Below are 19950 nucleotides of genomic sequence, written 5' to 3' on the forward strand. Positions count from 1 at the left end.
ATAAAAATAACATTCTGACCAATTTTCAGGAATATAACACAAGTATTGAATTTGACTTGGATTTCAGAAGCCTCAGCTAGTAGACAAATGTGACAAAGTGCTACAAACCCCTCCATAAGCAAAGCAAAGACAGTTGTTAGACATAGTTTTATTTTTTTTTATTCAATTAAATACTTTCTATGTATATCACAATCTAAATAATTCAACAAATAAAAGACAAAGAATCATCTTGTATAATATGTGGTTTGAAATTACACAAATTTGAAGGCACACAATAAAGTTCTCAGTAACTTTTACATTCCACAAAACGAACATACATCTGTCCACAAAACACATTTAAATTATATGAAAATCATTTTTATAATTCATTGGCATACAATTCATTGAATAATTATAATTTGACTTACACATAAATTCCTAAACAACTATTACTACATGTACTATGGACCAGAAACCGAGCACGATGACATCATCACCCTCATCTTGGAATTGTGACGTAACATCAAAATTCAAAGTCTATTACTCGATGCACAAATGTAGAAGGAACAATCAACCCAAGTTTCATGTTGATCGTACTTTAATTGGCAAAGCCTTAGGCAACACTGATGGACGTCACCCCCAAGAACAAAACAGAATGAGTTGCTCTTGAAGATAAGATCAGTTCCTGGTCTTAAAAATTTAAAGTAGGCCATTTTTATTTATTGTATTAAATAAATAATGGAGAAAAGATTAAGTTTTTAATAGTCTACCTACCTACCTATTCTTTATTTTGAATTTCATCAAAACAAATCATATTGCACCCAATATTTGCTAAATCTATGGAGATTCTGATCTAACAAAGACAATAACTTAGATACATATAAATTAAAATTTATATAATATGAATAATCTTTTAACTTAATACCGGTATGCAAATAAATGTAAAGATATTAACATCATTCTACTATAAAACACAACTATGGCCAAACCAGTTTAATTTTCAGTTCTTTAGGGTCTTGATAAAAACCCACTTGAACCGCTAGAAACAAGCTAAGTATAGTGTGCATTTTTTACATAATGTCTGGACCATATGTCAACTAACTCTATGCTAACAAATTAATTAATTTTCATGCAATATTTCAATAAATATAATGTTTGATGAACTTTACAGATGCATTATGAAAGAACTAAATCTGCCTATTGCAGGTATTTCTTCTGACTTAAAATGCTATATAAATTATTTACACAAGCCAATAATTTATAATCAACCCTCTAGACGATCATATGACCAAGATATTAAATGGATTAGAACATCCATGTCATCCAGTAATTTAACATTAAAATGGATAATCAAGACTTTGTTTATCATAGCAAGGGTGCTTGACAATCAAGACTTTAAAAGCCAAATCTTGTCAAAACTTCAAAATTTATCACTGTGCGCAGAATAAAGTAAACTGACTTAAATTTTCAATATGTTAATTTTTTAATATATATTTTTAAGCTGTTATTTTATAGCAAGAAAGAACATTTCTTTATCTAAATCTTACATGTCCATTACAAGGTCTATTTAAGTAGGTTGCCAACACCGTCTTCATTACCCCAGTCGGAGCAAAACAGTAGGACATTAAACCCCATTTCATTTCAGGTTGCCAACAAAAATATACGTGTTGGAACCTTGCAAAGGGAAATACATATATATATAGCATTATAATTATAAAACGATGTGTGCGTAAACAAGACTTTAAAAAAATCTCAACTATCAACAATGTGAAATAATATAGAAGGAAAATGGCACCAAGTCAGAGATCAAAATTTGGATGGATTTTGTCTTTATATAATGATAAAATGAATGAATCCACTTTTCACTTCACTAAGTCTGTAAACTTTGAATGCGATACACCTTAGATTGGAGCGTATGTTTAGACCGAGTAGAAAAACATGCATCCAACAGACGAAGTGCATTATAAATATGAAAAGATGGTAAAAATTCATACTACTAAGGATGATAAAATGAATGAATCAACTTTTCACTTAACTAAATATGTATGTAAAACTTTGAATATAAATTAATCATTTATGTATGCATCAAATTAATAGTGTATTATAAATATGAAAAGGTGGTATATTTTTGCAGTATCGAAATGTACAGACAAATTCATATTATTAAGATTTGTACAGAAAATATTAAACGTACGAAAGCAATAAAAGATCTGACATTTAAATTTATTCTTTATCAACATTTTAACAAGCGAACAATGAATTATGGCAAGCTTCAATTGCAAGGACTGGTTTTATTGTATGGAGGACATGCTATTCTTTAGGGTTGTCAAAAAAAATATTGCTATATCAATATATTGCAATACGATCTTCTGCGATACACTGTATCGATAGATTTTTGCGTATCGATATTTTTCTACTTTTATTTTATATTCAAATGTTAGCTGGACTGTTTATAAAGACTTCATAATCAGTCATATTATTTAGACTTTGCAGTAAAAATATAATTAGCCAAGACCCAAGTTGTAAAAACGATAAAACGATAAAACTAGTCAAAATAAAACTGTGCTTTGTGATAAACCCTGACTTTATCGACATACTGCAATACTGCAATATACTGCAATACTTTCTGTCAAGTATCGCAATATATTGCAATACAATTTTTGGCTGCAATACACAGCCCTTAGTCTCGTAAGATTTAAACCAAATCATTAAATTGAAAGCCAGGCAAAATGGGGTAATTAATGATAACTGTTAATATAAATGAAATGAAAGGAGATAATTTTTGATTATTTTAGTATAAAGGCTTTTTAAATTTACTAGTAATAGTATATAAATAATAGTATAAGAATACAAAATATACTACAAACATGAATAGATGATCTAACTGAAACATTGAAAATATATTTCACTGGGTTCCTGCAGAACGTAACATAATATAATATAAATGGAAAGGCTGGAAACTATTGATCGACATAAAACAAATATAACATGGCTTAGTGCATAAATATAAATAAACTGAATTATTTAAAACATAAAATCATTTAATATTGAACAAAGATTTGTGGGGAGACAACTAGAATGATTTACATGTTGATATCTAATACTAACTTCAAGATTAATATTTTCTCCGGATTTCCACACTTGTGTCCAAATGATTAACCCGCGAAACTGGGTGGGTGGGTTTTTGAACGACAACGCAGATAGAAAGTGATCAATCTGATTAAAATACAGATCTATATTTCATTTCGTTTTTATATACTTTTAATGGCCTACACTACACGAATATCTGGCCGGCTGTACTTGAAGGTCATGTCAGGGGTCGTACGAGTAGCTTTTGACTCCATGACGTCAGACATCGATTAATCTATCAGTATTGACGTTTCTAGTGGGTTACCCACAGTTCCATGCATCGCATGACAATAACTCGATGTAGCTGACTGTTTCATTGGCTAATCCCTCACTTAAACTAGTACTATAACAATTCTTCGAGATCCTAGTGTAGTAAAGATAAGTAAAACGAAATTTTGATCTATAAACAATGAAACGAAATAGGATCTGTGTTTATCAGATTGGAAAATGATAAATTCAATGTCGGTTATTTTTACATAGAAACATGAATCAGGAACGGGAATCAGGAACGGAAATATGTCAACATTTTCTTACTTCGTCATCGCGTATGGGTGCTTCAAGCTCTATCTGGGGGTTATTCAACAGTACCTTAACCATAAAGCTTTTTATTCCTATTGTAAAATATTATCTAGATTATATTATCTAGGATGTTGACAGCAAAAATAATTGTTTTGTTTTGATTCTTATTGGTTATTTTTACAAAAGCAGCTAACTGTTTTGTTTTTTTACCGGATTATCAAAATTACTGTTAAATGTGCTAACTAGGCACATTCTCATTAACGTATGACTGTTATTTTAGCCGACAAGTTGGTTGACTTTTTAATTAACAAGTAATAATTAACCTGTTGTAATTTAGTCGAAAGTAGATTGATTATTTATGATACCATAGTGGTCAGTTCATTGTTTGACCAATTGGCTAGATTAAACATCAATCAGCTAAAGACGATAAAGAACACTGGTCTTGACGAAATAGTAAATTATACGAACCCGGACTAGTGGACTTATTCCATATATAAATAACACTCAATAAATTAAACTCAATAAAAAAGGCAGTATTTTACATCTTATAAATCTATAATAGATTGTTAATCAAATAACAGTAATAAACATTGCCAGTCATTGTAAATCATATTCAGGCCAAACCAATCTGATTTTCACTTCTCCAGGATCTTGATAGATAAATAGTCACTTGAATCATGTGAAAGATGTTCAGTTTAAAATTTCAGAACATAAAAAATTGGAACTAAAAACCTTTGAACAGTGAAACCAAGTATTTCTGGTTTTTACATTAGTCTTTTACCCAAAGAGACAAGAAAAATTTTAACATGTGTTCCTGAAAAATAGAAAATCAAATTGGTATTTTCTTACTTTGGGTTTTTACAAGCTGAAAGCAAGAATAAATAAATAAAATGATCACAAGTAACAAGGTGGGGTGTTCATTTGGACAAAGTATAAAATAATTGTTATCTTTTTACCGGTGGGATGTGAGGGGTTGGGTGGTCTAGTGAAATCACAAGGTCTGTCATTGAGTCAAGTGGCATGGTTTCAATTCCGCACTTGTACGTGACAAGGGGTAGGGTCACCTGTCAAACTGCTTGGGTTTTCTTCGGATCCTCCGGTTTCCTCCCACTGCTGAAGAACCCTACGCGCAAGCGAATTATTGGAATAAAATTCAGCCATATGTTAGTCCCGAAATGACATAGTTTGTGTCTTTGAAAACCCTCTATCTCTCTCTCTTCTCTCTTCAATCTCTCTGGTGAGATTTGCCTCTTCCACAAAAGGTTTGTTAATTATAACAAAGTTACACAGATCACCAGAATCGTAAGACAACATTGGGCAGACTTTTCGATTTCATTGCAATATTTGTTTTATCTGCATTTTGTTGTACAGTTCTCCTCTCTTCTTTCCTCCACTGAAGGGCTGGGGGCCATATTCACAAATACTTTTTCTCTCGAATGCAGCCCATCCACGCTTCAAGAGCTAAAATTTGAACTAGGATTTGAACTCTCAACCAATGAAATGGCTGCATTCTTAAAATATTTAGTATGAATTTTTGCGAATCTGCACCCAGGAAAATATGTCAAGTCCGTCTGTCTTGTAGACACCATCGCTTTGTAGAATATCGTCTAACAAGTGATAATGAAATGACAAAAGTCATGGAACACAGGTTGGCAATAACACAACCAATATTACTCTCTCTTCTCCAAGATTGTAGGAAAATGTAGGATTTCTAGTTCTTTCCCAAAATCACAGACAATGCTCATACTGCCAACAGATTTGATTCTTCTCACAAATGCTGCCTGATCTGAGTCCTTTAATTGAACTTCACGCACTATTTCTCCCTTCACAATATCACAGAGATACAATTTGCCCTGCAATAAATAAAACATTGGCATTAATCATCCATTGAAAATAAAAACTAGATCGGAAAAGGGGACTGTTATTTTTACATTTCCCACTTTGATGTTTTTCTCTAGAATCTAAGATTGTTTCAGTTTTGATGTTAATTGGATTTCCAATAATAAATTTTGAATATATCATATAACATTAATTACATTTGTATTCCTATTGAGTGATAATACTTCTTTATAGAAATAACATCAAATTGATATCACCAATTAGTTCCTTATAGATAGTCATATATTAATACTAGCTTACATCCCTGAACAGGCTGTTTCAAACTGCCTAATGCTTTACATATTATTTGACCATTTACTAGTTACTGTGCGGGGGTCGTGCACATGACGGTTTAGTTTGGGGCAGTCTAAGGAGCTCTAGTTAGGGGCAGTCTTAGGAGCGCTAGTTAGAGAGGTTTGGGGCAGTCTAAGGAGCCCTAGTTAGGGTGGTTAGGGTGGTTTAAGGCAGCCTAAGGTGTTTAAGGCAGTATAAAGGTTAAAGAGTTAACATACAATATAAGAAAAGTATTTAATATACTCACTTGGCTACCGGTAACCACCAAACTGTTACTTAATAAACAAATACTACTTCCACAACAATTATACTGAAATTATACAAGAGGTCATTTCAGTACCAACAACATATGGTACAATTTTATTTGAATAATTAGCTTGGATGTAGGGTTTATTAGCAGTGAAGGAAACCGGAGAACTCTGAGAAAACCCATGAGGTTGGACAAGTGACCTTACTCCTTGTCACCTATAATAAGCGAAGCGGGGAATCAAAACTTGACATAAATGAAATGAAATGGAGTTTAACACCCTACTGTTCTGCTCCGACTGGACTAATGATCTTTTACATGTATGCCAAAGTGTACATGGGACCTCGGTTTTTCGTCCCACCAAAACGACTAGACTAGACACCAGAAAATACCAATGAAATTCTAGGCCAACATCAGGAGCGAAACCCGCGACCCAAAAAAAACTTGACATCATAACAGTAACAGACCTTAAACAAAGAGTGTATGTATCAAACCATTCGACCACCTAACCCCCAGTAGAATAATAATAAAGAGAGTTCTTACTATTGACATGGAATGAATTAACTGTCCTTTATGTCTATCCCAGACACATAGCTTATCATCACCACCAACACTGATAACAAATTGTAAAGTACTAGTTACAGTTGATACAGCACCATCATGACCATGGAACATATAAACACAAGATCCTGTTAATAAATCCCACAATCTAACACGACCATCAGTAGAACCACTTACAGCAGAATATGGTGGTAACTAAAATAATTATATTGATATATTTTACATTCATTTATCATACAAATTTTATAACAATTTTATCATACAAATTTTATAACAATTTATCATACAAATTTTATAACAATTTATCATATAAATTTCATATTCATATATCGTATGAATCAGTGTATTTAACATAATATATAGACGATATTTGTCGTTTTAGAGTGAATAACATATTTTATTTCATCGAGAAGCAAGAAAACTTATATTTTCACGAATGCGTAGCATGAGTGAAAATATAAACGTTTTCTTGCTTAGAGATGAAATAAAATATGTTATTCACGACAAAACAACAAATGTTCTATTTATTATATGATTTTACAATCATTTTAGGTAAAAACAACATGGACTACTTTGTCCGCTTCTAGCCAGTGGAATAACACTTTTATTTCACTGATAAAACGCGGTATTCCACTACTGATCATAAAATAAATCAGTGTATTTTACATTAATAGGTGAATTTATGTCCTTTGATATATGTTACTAGTTTTGAAATTTGGTTCACTTTTGGTATTTTTTTACTTGGATCACTGGGAAAATAAAATAAAGCCTTTTTTGGGGATGGTAAATATACTGAAAAACCTCAAAATAAAATGTGGTTTAATATCCTACTGTTCTGCTCTGACTGGGCTAATGAAGACGGGCATACGCCATACAGTGTGCAGCCTACTCTTATATAAAATTCCAACTGCCAAGGGATCGTTTACGTACACTCCAATGTGTACACAGAACCTCGGTTTTTAATTCCATTCAAACGACTAGACAGCAGTCCTTATAAGGCCCTCTGTCCTGCACCACTGACAAGGGGAAATCACGCCGGAAAATCACGATGAACTTTCTCGGCCAACACCGGGATCAAACATGCAACCCCCAGGCTAGTGAGCCAGCATCTTACCTACTTAGCCACCGTGGCTCCCTGAAAGCTTCAAAACTGGTTAAATATTCCTGTTGTGTATATATATGTAAGATGCATCTATTACAGTAAGTGTTGACAATGTTTTGGGATACCTCAAGTATATCATAGTAGTTACTTACTTTATCTAATGATAATGCTGTAACACTACCTTCATGACCATGTAATGTATATAAACATAAACAATCTTCTAATCTGAATACCTGTAAATAAATATAATCATCTGTTTTCTTTTAAACTAAATTTTTTACACTAAATGTTTGGTGCTAAACATTTTCACCCACTTGCTGCTAGCCATTAAAGTACTTTACCCACCATTAAAGTACTTTACCCACCATTAAAGTATTACACCCACCATTAAAGTACTTTACCCACCATTAAAGTACTTTACCCCATTAAAGTATTACACCCACCATTAAAGTACTTTACCCACCATTAAAGTACTTTACCCCATTAAAGTATTACACCCACCATTAAAGTACTTTACCCCATTAAAGTATTACACCCACCATTAAAGTACTTTACCCACCATTAAAGTACTTTACCCCATTAAAGTATTACACCCACCATTAAAGTATTATATGCATTAAAAAGTGGTATCAAAGAATACATCGACTGTCGCTAACATGAACCAATTACCTTTAATGTATGATCTTGACTGGCAGATACGACACGCCCACCTTCTGATTGGAGGGCATTGATTGGACGTTGATGAGCTTTTACAGATAAATGACAAACACAACGTAATATCTCATCATAAACTTTGACCTCACTTGAACTACGAACATGACCTCTGTGCTGTCTTGGTGTAGAAGATGTAGTGACGGGTGGGGGTGTGATGGGATTTCTAAATGTTTCTAATGCCAGGAAATCAATGCTACCATCTAGTCGTGCAACTATAACACTGAAAATAACATATTTTTTTATTATAGTCATTGGTTACACAGAGAGAGAGATAGAGAGAGAGAGGAATGGGGTTTAATGTCCACTCAACACAAAAAAGGTAATTCGGGACTAACATACAATACATGTTTATTTCAATAATTCAATCCGGGGTGTTTAGCAGTGTTTGGAAACTGGAGGACCAAGAACAAACCCAAAAGGTTGGACAGGCAACCCCAGTTCACCAACCAGCTTGGGATCAGAACAACAAAACATTACTGAATAAACGACATTAAGTATTGGTTATTTTATGTGCACACCAATGTGTACATGGGACCTCAGTTTTTTGCACCATTCGACCAACTCAAAACGGGAGCCACATTGGCTAGGTGGGTAAGACAATTGCCCACTCGCCTGCAGGTTGCGAGTTCGATCCCAGCATTGGCTGAGAAAGTTCATGAAGATTTTCCGATGTTGTTTACCTCTGTCAATGGTGCAGGACCTAGGGCCTGACAAGGACAGCTGTCTAGTCATTCGGAAGAGACAAAAAACTGAGTACTGTGTATACATTGGCGTACACATAAAAGATCCCTTAGCGGTTGGAATTCGATGTAATAGTAGGACATAGTGCCACTGCCCGGGCTTAATTTCCCTCATAGCACACTGTATGGCATATGCCCATATTCATTAGTACAGTAGGAGCAGAACAGTAGGAGGTTAAACCCCATTTCATTTCAAACTAAAAACAGTTCCTTGTCAGGCCCCTCGATTAAATAAAGATATATTTACCTATTTCCTGTAAAAGAAATGGCTGTCACTCCTGATGGTTTCATTTCATACTGACTTTTTAATATTCCAGCTTCTGCTTCCCAAATCTAATTTAAAAGAATTTAACAATGTAAATAAATGTTTATCATTGTGAGAGTGAGAGAAATGTGGTTTAACGTCCACTCGAAACAGAATAGGTCATTTCGGGACTAACATATGGTTTAATTTTATTTCAATAATTCGCTTGAGCACAGGGGATTCGAAACCACGCCATTTGACTCAATGACAGGCCTTATGATACAGCACGTGCATGTGCTAACCATTCGGCCATCCAACCCCCTGTTTATCATTGTAAATGTTTTATATGTGTTGGATCATAATATGACACATAATCTAATATAAATGTCTGAACAAACTGTGCAGCCAAAAATTAATTGCTAAAAAAAGTTTTGATAGTAATATACAAATCATGACTTATTTCAAAACTAGGTTGTATTGTGCTTTTTTGGCTCAGACAACATTTAAATATTATCACATGAACAAAAATATGGAAAAAATTTTCACCCAAATAATTCTAACTACCAAGTCATTTCAGTGTATTACAAATGTATATGTGCTTTACTAAGTATTTGAGTTAATTTCAATAAAAGGCTACGATGATAGTAATGTATAAAATTATAGAGAGAAAAAGCAATCGGTTTAACATCCAATCTACACAACTAGGTCATTTCGGGACAAATGATTCAAATTGATATCAAGATTCGCTTTCATGTGGAAGGTAACCGGAGCACCCAGAGAAAATCTAGGTTGGACTGACAACAAGCTTACTCCTTGTCACTACAAGTGTAGGATCGAAACCATACCACAACTCAATAACAGACCTTGTGATCTAAAGTGTACACGTCGGACTAGTAGACCACACATTCGCCATTCCACATATATAAATTATAACTTACTTCCACACGACCATTACCACAACCAACTACTATTAATCCTTCTCTACAGGCTAAACACCATACAGCAGATACAATTTCTTCTGTCATATCATCATCAAAATACCATGGTATTTCACCTAAAATAGTCAAAATAACATGGTGAGTCAAAATAACATGGCGAGTCAAAATAAAATAACATAATAACCTGGCGAGTCAAAATTACATGGTGAGTCAAAATAACATGGTGATTCACCTAAAATAGTCAAAATAACGATAGGTCAAAATAACATGGTGAGTCAAAATACCATGGTGAGTCACCTAACACAGACAAAATACCATGGTGATTCACCTAAAATAGTCAAAATAACATGTTGATATATCTATAACAGTCCATAAAACAGGGTGATTCACCATAAGCAATGATATATACAGTAGATATAAACACTAAGGCACCAGGAGTTTTTTATTATTATTGTTCCATGTAATACTATACTTACCAGTACTCAAGCTTCGAAGCCGTGGACTTAAAATATTTTCCCAATCATGTCCGCTAAGTTCGGCACTATGTATGCGATTATCTCTACTGAATGTAGTGGGGTCTGCGTTATGAACTAACTGCCAGTGTTCTTCGTAAACTTTATTAAATCTAGACTTGAAATCATAACCTTGTGATGCAGATGCATCTCCATCTTTAGAAATTTCGGATAATTTGGGGGTGACGGGATCAGGTGTTGAAAAATCGAAACTAATGGTGCTGGATAAATCTGGTTCATTTTCAAATCTGTTATGTCTGGAATAGTCGAGACTGCGTGATTTTTCCGAGAGGCTTGTATCCGATGATCCTGTTGATTCCATACCAAAACTATCTCCATGATATTCAGCATAAAGATCTGCATCACTATCTTCTATATTACGACCTAAACATGGCTTTCTTCGTCTTGGAGGAATTATACTAAAAATAAAAACAGAATTATTGATGGATTTAACACAAATGTCTTGAATATAATTGTTATTTATTATCAAGTGTAACATAGTAATAAATGGGCTTCATCCTAGTTTTCTGCTATAACCGGACAAATAACGATTGCCATATGCCATGCAATGTGCTATGAGGGAAATATTTCCCAGGCTATGGCATTTTTGCCTGCTTTTTATCTAAATGCCAAAGGTTCTTTAACATGCAACAGGTGGACTTCGCTTATTCTTTGCCAAGCCCTTTGTCCCGAATCACCAAAAATGGGGAGGGGAGAGACAGGGGGAGATGGGGAAGGGGGAGACCAGACTGGAAACTGGCATCGAACCCAGAACCCCTGGTTGCAAATGTGTATTATGGACAGAAAGGCTTCCACTATCTTACCTTTTTCTATTTAAAGTTGATATACATTCGCCACTATTAGAATCCCATACTCGTAATTCTCCACCTAGACATGCACTTATAACTAACTGTCCATCTGTTGTTATACACTCTATATCCTACAAAATATCAAATACATTCCATTTTACTTTATATCCTACAAAATAACAAATTCATTCCATTTTACTATGTATCTATAATATTAAACAACATCTACTTTCAGGTATCAGAATCAATTATTGATTCTGTATCCATCTTGATATATAGATATATACTAGGTCATTTCGGGACTAACACATGGTTCAATTTTATTTCAATAATTCGCTTGCGTGTAGGGGTCTGTAGCAGTGGGATTAAACCGAAGGACCCTTAGAAAACCCATGAGGTTGGACAGGCAATCCTACTCTTTGCCACATACAACCAGAGAATCGAAACCACGCCAGTTGACTCAAATGACAGACCTTATGAAACAGCGTGCACGTGCTAACCATTCGTCCATTCAATCCCCCAGCAGTGGGAGGAACCAGAAGACCTGGAGAAAACCAAGTCACATGATTCAATGACAGACCTTATGATTTAAAGTGCACACGTTAAACCATTTGGCCATCCAACAGCCTGTAAATGACTCTTGAACATAATGCAGCACTATAAAAGACATTCAATCATTATTGTTATAATAATACATATACCATACCTGGTTATGTCCCCTTAAAACCAAAGGTATTGACTCCTTTATAAATCTGTTAACACCTTTACGGTGATGACGACGAACCTTCGCCCACGATGATCTCCACTTGGCATAATTTCTCGAACACATACATTTATACATAACAACCATGAAATAGGTTATAACAATAACACTCAATATTCCAAAACATACTGTTATTATATACTCCTTCTCAGATTTAGGTATAAATAACTTTAACTGTTCTGCATCATACATGTGAGTATAATCAGACAGTTCATTGGTTGAATCCTCTGCTTTTAATGTATTGGAATGTGTGATTGGCTGATTATCATTTGGTGAATGTAACTCAGTATTTGATTGCATGTCTGCTGGGTGTCTTATTTTGATAGCGGTGTCTGGATCGATGATGGCTGATACATGAATTGCGGGTAGAATGCTGACATAACTGAAAAGAGAAATAGATGAGGTTTAAAGTCCACTGACCAACGTTCACACTGTCAATCGCCCTATCAAATTATAATTTTGATATCTATATTCTATGATAAAATGTTTTAATGGCATTTAGTAACTGAACTGGAAATACCTTATACCATTCTATAGAATACATGTTACTATTCTATAGAATACCTGTTACCATTCTATAGAATACCTTATACCATTCTATAGAATACCTTATAGCATTCTATAGAATACGTGTTACCATTCTATAGAATACCCGTTACCATTCTATAGAATACAGGTTATAATTCTATAGAATACCTGTTACCATTCTATAGAATACCTGTTACCATTCTATAGAATACATGTTACCATTCTATAGAATACCTGTTACCATTCTATTGAATACAGGTTATCATTCTATAGAATACCTGTTACCATTCTATAGAATACCTGTTACCATTCTATAGAATACATGTTATCATTCTATAGAATACATGTTACCATTCTATAGAATACAGGTTATCATTCTATAGAATACCTGTTACCATTCTATAGAATACAATTACTCTTTATTACTGAACGACGTTTCGGCTAGGTTACTCTAGTCATTATCAAGTAATGATGAAATATAAATAACATTGTGATTCACTGAGCCATGTCGCTCCATAAACCGTTTAATATCAAAATAGGGAAGCTGTAGACAAAAGGTTGCTTAGTAATAAGCAATAATTGCATTCCATAGAATTGTGACATGTGTATATTCTATGACGTTTATAATTATATTCTTATTTAAATACTAACCTTCCTAGTAAACTGATATTATAATGACCAAATAACGTCTGCCAATGTTTATATGATAATTGATCAAATAGTTCCAACTCTGTATGTTCTACTGGACCAATACCATCATCGTATTCATACACTCTTCCCATCCCCCACATGCCTTCATTAGGTGCTTTAGATGTTTTTTCTGCTAACAATTCTGCTTTAAGTAACGAGTCTACCGTGGGGTGAGGATTATTTGACTGAATGGATTCATTCTGGCTGGTTAATGTGTCTACTAGTCCAGATTTATATACAATCAATGCAATCCAGATGACTGTACATACCTAAAAACAGGATATATTATTAACAAACATACATTATGCAAGAGCTAAATCTGCCTATTGCAGGTCTTTCTTTAGGCCTGAAATCTTATATAAATTATCAATTAGACATTAATTAACTTATCAAGTCTCGATGCCATCATTAGCCTGCGATAATTAGTGGATTTGAATACCTTTCATGACGAATGATTTAACCTAAAAGAGAGAGAGAGAGAAATGGGGTTTAACGTCCACTCGACAAACCAGATCATTTCGGGACTAACATATGGTTCAATTTTATTTCAATAATTCATTTGCGCGTAGTGGTCTTTAGCAGTGGGAGGAAACCAGAGGAACTGGAGAAAACCCATAAGGTTGGACAGGTGACCCTACTCCTTGTCACGTACAACCGGGGAATCGAAACCACACGACAGTTAATGGTCAGTGAGCTAGCAACTTAAGCAGAGTAAAAGCAGAGAAGATAGCCAATAAGAAATTTCCATAAAACAATGAAACAACATACCATTATCAATCTTTGGAATATTCTTGTTCTGGCCCAGAAATACAAAAACTTCAGTCGTCTCGGTAATTCCAAAATAGCTGGTGACGGGAAGAACGTGTCATCACCATGACCTCCAGGAGAAGGAGGTGGAGTTCCATGTGGATCACCTTGACTATCTAGTCTGGGATCTGACTTTGACTTGTGGATCTTCGGTGTGTTAGCTATACTAGGGAATTTACTAGCTACAGGACAACGATATAGGGGTTCTATCTGAACTGTTGCTTCCTGGTTATCATGAACACTTTGAAGAACACTCTGTTTGTGAAGGTCGGATAACTGAAAGAGAAATTAATGTAGATGATAATATATGTATATATGAATAATTAAATATTCCTTTTATCTTTCTTACGTCACTCAGATTCAGAAACAAATATTAAGTAATCAGACATGGAAATAATCATTTCAGTTGTATCTGACAAAATTTTGGGCATTAATGTACGATGATGGTTCGACCACAAACATTTTTAATCCTAATCCAAACCCTTAAAAACCCCTGTTAAATCAATAATTAATTATTCTTTTTATCTTTCTTACATCACCCAAATAAAGAGCGAGTGAAAAATGGGGCTAAAGGTCCACTCAACACAATCTAGGTAATTTTGGGACTAACATAGGTTCAATTTTGTTTCAATAAGTCGCTTGCACGTAGAGGTGTTTAGGAGTTGGTGGAAACCAGAGGACCCTGAGAAAACCCAGAAGGTTAGAATGGCAACCTTACTCGTCACATAGAAGTGGGGAATTGAAACCACGCCAGTTGACTCAATGACAGACCAAATGATCCAACGCTGTGACATGTGCCATATTTCTAAGCTTGTCAGTACTGTACTCCAGCCTACATTTACATCTATTAACAAAAATAAGCTACATGTGATGTAAAAAATTAATACCTCCATTCTTCTAATATCCACAGATAAAACAGTTACAAAAAATACCATCTGTAGAAAAAAATCAGACGCCAGTCCAACCACGGCAAATAAACAAAATTCCTATAAAAGAAAAAAATCATCTTTGAAAATGGAATGGGGTATCTTAGAGATTGCAATTGGGTATCTTTGAGATTGGAATGGGGTATCTTTGAGATTGGAATGGGGTATCTTTGAGATTGGGATGGGCTATCTTTGAGATTGGAATGGGGTATCTTTGAGATTGGAATAGGGTACCTTAGAGATAGGAATAGGGTACTTTTGAAATGAAATGAAATGAAATGAAATGAAATGAAATGGGGTTTAACGTCCTACTTTTGAGATTGGAATAGGGTATCATTGAGATGGGTGTCTTTAAGATAGGAATGGGGTGTCTTTGAGATAGGAATGGGGTGTCTTTGAGATGGGAATGGGGTGTCTTTGAGATAGGAATGTGTCTTTGAGATGGGAATGGGGTGTCTTTGAGATGGGATATATCATGACAATAACATGTGCTGTTTACATTATTTTCATCATAAATTAGAAACAAGTTTTGAAATTTATGGGAATGGAGTTAGGGCCACATTTTACACAGTAATATCTTATTTTGCCCTAACTGAAATAAATATCTACTTACTTGTATGGCTGGTACGAACGTAAAGAAACCCACCAGAATAATACCCAACTCTAAAACTAGATTTTTAGTGACAAACCAACCTTCTTTACTTAAACCTGTACAAATAGAGATAACAATATGGTTATAATTCTATATTAAAGATGCTTTCCCACAAAAGTATTTGGTATGGCAATTTGGTATATATGGAAAATAGCGACACCCATCTTACTAGAAAAATACTGGATTCCTGGGAAAACAGAAGGAAAATGAGGTGTCACTAATTGGCTGTCTGACGATTAAGGACTGTCACCTGGAGTGACACGACAACAATCGAGTCTAACCATACCAATTCCGACCAAAAACAGCACTATGCAATTCAGCATGTGGCAAATGTACCATATATTCTACATTACATTCACATTTTTACATTTCGCAAAAAAAACACAAAAAAACCCTCTCTCTTTAAGCATTTCATATTGGAACGTTTATGGCATTTAAAGAGAGAGTGAAATGGGGTTTAACGTTAACTCGGCACAAACTAGGTCATTTCGAGACTAACACATGCTTCAATTTTATTTCAATAATTCGCTTGCGCATAGGGGTCTTTAGTAATAGGAGGAAACCAGAGGACCTGGAGAAAACTCACGAGGTAGGACAGGTGACCCTACTCTTTGTCAAGTACAACCGGGTAATCAAAACCATGCCAGTTGACTATATGACAGACCTTATGATACAATGCACACACGCTAACCATTCGACCATCCAACCCCCCATGGCATTTAAAAAAAAATGATTATGTACTACTCAGATCACAACTGTCAAGGAAATATACCTTGAAATATTCCTGTGGGATACATAATATTTTTCAAATCTTTCAAACGTTCATTCCTACCTATAAGTGCTGAACTTAATAAAACTTAAATGAAATATTGGTTGTATATAAAATGTTGGAGTTATTTATACAATTTAAATGAAATATTGGTTGTATATAAAATGTTACCTTGTGCAACTCTATATTTAACATCTAGATGTACCGGTGTTGATACAACAGATTTCGTTAATACTACAACATTCTCTACACCAATAATAACTACTAAATATGGAAATATCTCACTGAAAACACAACAAAATAGTACATGTGAAATTATCAGAGAGAAAAACTATGTCATATCGGGATTTAAAGGGGCATTATGGGAAATAAGATAAAGAGTTGACAGTTCTTGCTATAATAGTTAGAAAATAGATAACGTTAATTGAATATGCTGAAAATTTCAGTCAAATTTCTCCACATTTTGAACATCGAAGGAATTGCTGAATAGAACCTCGCTGTTATACATTTATTCTACTATAAATCCTTTTTATGCCTTTTAATCCTCACTCGGTCAGGGACCGTATCCCAATTAGTCAAGTGAAGTTTGTTTTCGAATTATGGTTCCCGCGATTACGAGGGATGGTTCTCACTAGTCACAAGTAAATCTGCTACAAGCGATTAACAAATCATAGCAATTTGTTTTGATTTGTAATCTAGGTTAAAACAAAGAGAATTAACTTACCTCCCCTTTAATTTAGGCGTCATTCCAAAGAAGGTACAAATACTAACAGATACTAATAATGATGCTATAACCATAGCAACGGCACTAATAGCCAAACCCCATTTTGATTTAACCATTTCAATTTTTTCTGGAAACAAATATAACACATTCAATTAAGAGGGGAAATAATTATGGAGAACAAATATTAGCAAATGCTAGAATGACTACATGTGACAGAGGCAGAGTAAATTTGTTGGAAATGATAAGTGTACATTTGCTGACAATCATAATTTAAATTTGCTGACAATCATAAGTTCAAATTTGCTCACAATGATAAGTGTACATTTGCTCACAATGATAAGTGTACATTTTCTGATAAAGACTAATGTACATTTGCTGACTATGGCTGGTGTAAATTTGCTGACAATGACTCATGTCGATTTGCTGAAAATGACTAGCATCAATGACTAGTGTAAATTAACAATAAATAAACTTATATACTTACTAACAGAAAAATATAGGTATAACAATAATACAAAATATGTAACAAATAAATAAGTATATTCTGCGAAGTAGTTGATATCTTTATAATGATAATGAACCATATGATGTATCTCTGTGTTATTTACATTCTCCATTGTATCAGGATACAGAGATTCTAATTTCACTCGTAGAGCTTCAGTAAAACTGAAAATATATTAATATTCATGTAGTTAAAGTGGATGATCATGCATTTTACAATAACGCCCTACCGTTCTGCACCAACTGGGCTAATAAAGACAATGTCTAATTTTTTTTAAGGCTTAATCCACTCAAACCAAAATATTAATTAAGAAAACAAAACCAACAAAGATAAATGGAATGAAATGAAATGGAGTTTAACGTCCTACTGTTCTGCTCCTAAACTGGGCTATTGAAGACAGGCATACATCATACAGTGTGTTATGAGGTACATTTTCCCCAGGCAGCGGCACTATGGCCTACTCCTATTATATCAAATTCCAACTGACAAGGGATCTTTTACGTGCACGCCGACGTATACACAGGTCCTCGATTTTTCATCACGTCCTAACAGCTAGACAGCTGTCCTTGTCAGGACCTCCATCCTGCACCACTGATAAGGGGAAACCATGTCGGAAAATCCTGATGAACTTTCTCGGCCAACAAAGATAAATAGTCTATCGAATTGGGTTTAATCTGATTAAAAAGAGGCCCATCACCATATTTTAAACCAACACTCGCTTGTATTGTCCGCAATTCGTCATATCTTTTTGTAACTACTGAAAGTAATCAAACCATTTTTATACGCCCACATTTTCATGTGGACGTATGTTGTTGTTGCCCCCGTCCGTCCATCCATCCATCTGTCCACAATTTGTTTGTGAACACTCTACACGTCACAACTTTTGTTTGAACTAAGCATACAATATCACTATCAGTAAATCATTTCAGTTCTTTTTTTTTGTCTAGAATTTTAACTGTCCTTTTGTCAAGTTTATAGTTTAAATACAGAATAATCTCAATCTGATTAAAATACAGATCTATATTTCGTTTTGTTTTTTTATACTTTCAATGGCCTACACTACATGAAGATCTGACAGGTTATAGACCCTATAGACATCAGAGATTAGAGAGGAATGGGGTTTAACATCCACTCGACACAAACTAGGTCATTTCTATGGTTGGGTTAGGGTCCAATTTTATTTCAACAATTTGCTTGCGCATAGGGAAACCGGAGGGCCCGGAGAAAACCTACAAGATTGGACAGGCAAGTATGATGTCAGACATTGATTAATCAATCAGCGTTGACTATTCTAGTGGCTTACCCACAGTTCCGTGCACCGCATGCCAAGAACTCACCGTAACAGACCGTTTCATTGGCTAATCCATTAATTCAACCAGAACGTGGGTTATATAAAAACTCTTCCAGATAATAGTGTAGTAAAGACAAGTAAAACGAAATTTTGAACTATAAAAAAATGAAACGAAATAGGATCTGTGTTTAAAAAAAGAAACTTACACTGGATCATATCTCTTTAATACAATAGTAATAGCAAATGATACTGGTCGTTCTTTATTCCGTATTGCATAATGTGATATTCCTGACTTAAACCATGGTATACCAAACAGCAGGTCTGAAATATAATAGTAAATACCATGCTAGAGAGAGGGAGAGGACTGGGGTTTAACGTATACTTGAAACAAACAAGATCAATTTGGGGCTAACATATTATGGTGCAAATGTATTTTAATAATTCGCTTCCTCATAAGGGACTTTAGCAGTAGGAGGAAATGGCGGACCAGGAAAAAAAAAAGGTTCAACAGCTGACCCTACTCTTACCTTACGCTGATCACCTCTTTATCTGATTCTTCAACCCCCATTTTCATCATCCCCCTAATCTCATTTTCCCCTGATCAAATCATTTCCTGATTTTATTCCCCCCCT

General features: G+C 34.5%; 1 protein-coding gene across 1 annotated transcript in view; it reads right to left on the reverse strand.

Annotated features, from left to right (window-relative positions):
- Window positions 1–143: 143 nt before the first annotated feature.
- The window catches only part of LOC126831777 (sterol regulatory element-binding protein cleavage-activating protein), a 33174-nt gene continuing 13367 nt past the window's right edge, over window positions 144–19950 (reverse strand). The window contains exons 7-24 of the mRNA XM_056103310.1: window positions 19525–19639; window positions 18010–18191; window positions 17526–17652; window positions 16973–17085; window positions 15994–16088; window positions 15342–15440; window positions 14416–14730; window positions 13609–13916; window positions 12373–12811; window positions 11682–11797; window positions 10822–11276; window positions 10346–10461; window positions 9411–9496; window positions 8379–8643; window positions 7862–7942; window positions 6590–6802; window positions 6047–6109; window positions 144–5480 (exon numbers count right to left, since the gene is read on the reverse strand). Coding sequence (XP_055959285.1) covers window positions 5298–5480; window positions 6047–6109; window positions 6590–6802; window positions 7862–7942; window positions 8379–8643; window positions 9411–9496; window positions 10346–10461; window positions 10822–11276; window positions 11682–11797; window positions 12373–12811; window positions 13609–13916; window positions 14416–14730; window positions 15342–15440; window positions 15994–16088; window positions 16973–17085; window positions 17526–17652; window positions 18010–18191; window positions 19525–19639 — 3371 coding nt within the window. The 3' untranslated portion in view covers window positions 144–5297. The remainder of the gene's footprint in view (window positions 5481–6046; window positions 6110–6589; window positions 6803–7861; window positions 7943–8378; window positions 8644–9410; window positions 9497–10345; window positions 10462–10821; window positions 11277–11681; window positions 11798–12372; window positions 12812–13608; window positions 13917–14415; window positions 14731–15341; window positions 15441–15993; window positions 16089–16972; window positions 17086–17525; window positions 17653–18009; window positions 18192–19524; window positions 19640–19950) is intronic.

This window comes from Patella vulgata, chromosome 9 (genome assembly GCF_932274485.2).
Source record: "Patella vulgata chromosome 9, xgPatVulg1.2, whole genome shotgun sequence".
Lineage (NCBI taxonomy): Eukaryota > Metazoa > Mollusca > Gastropoda > Patellidae > Patella > Patella vulgata.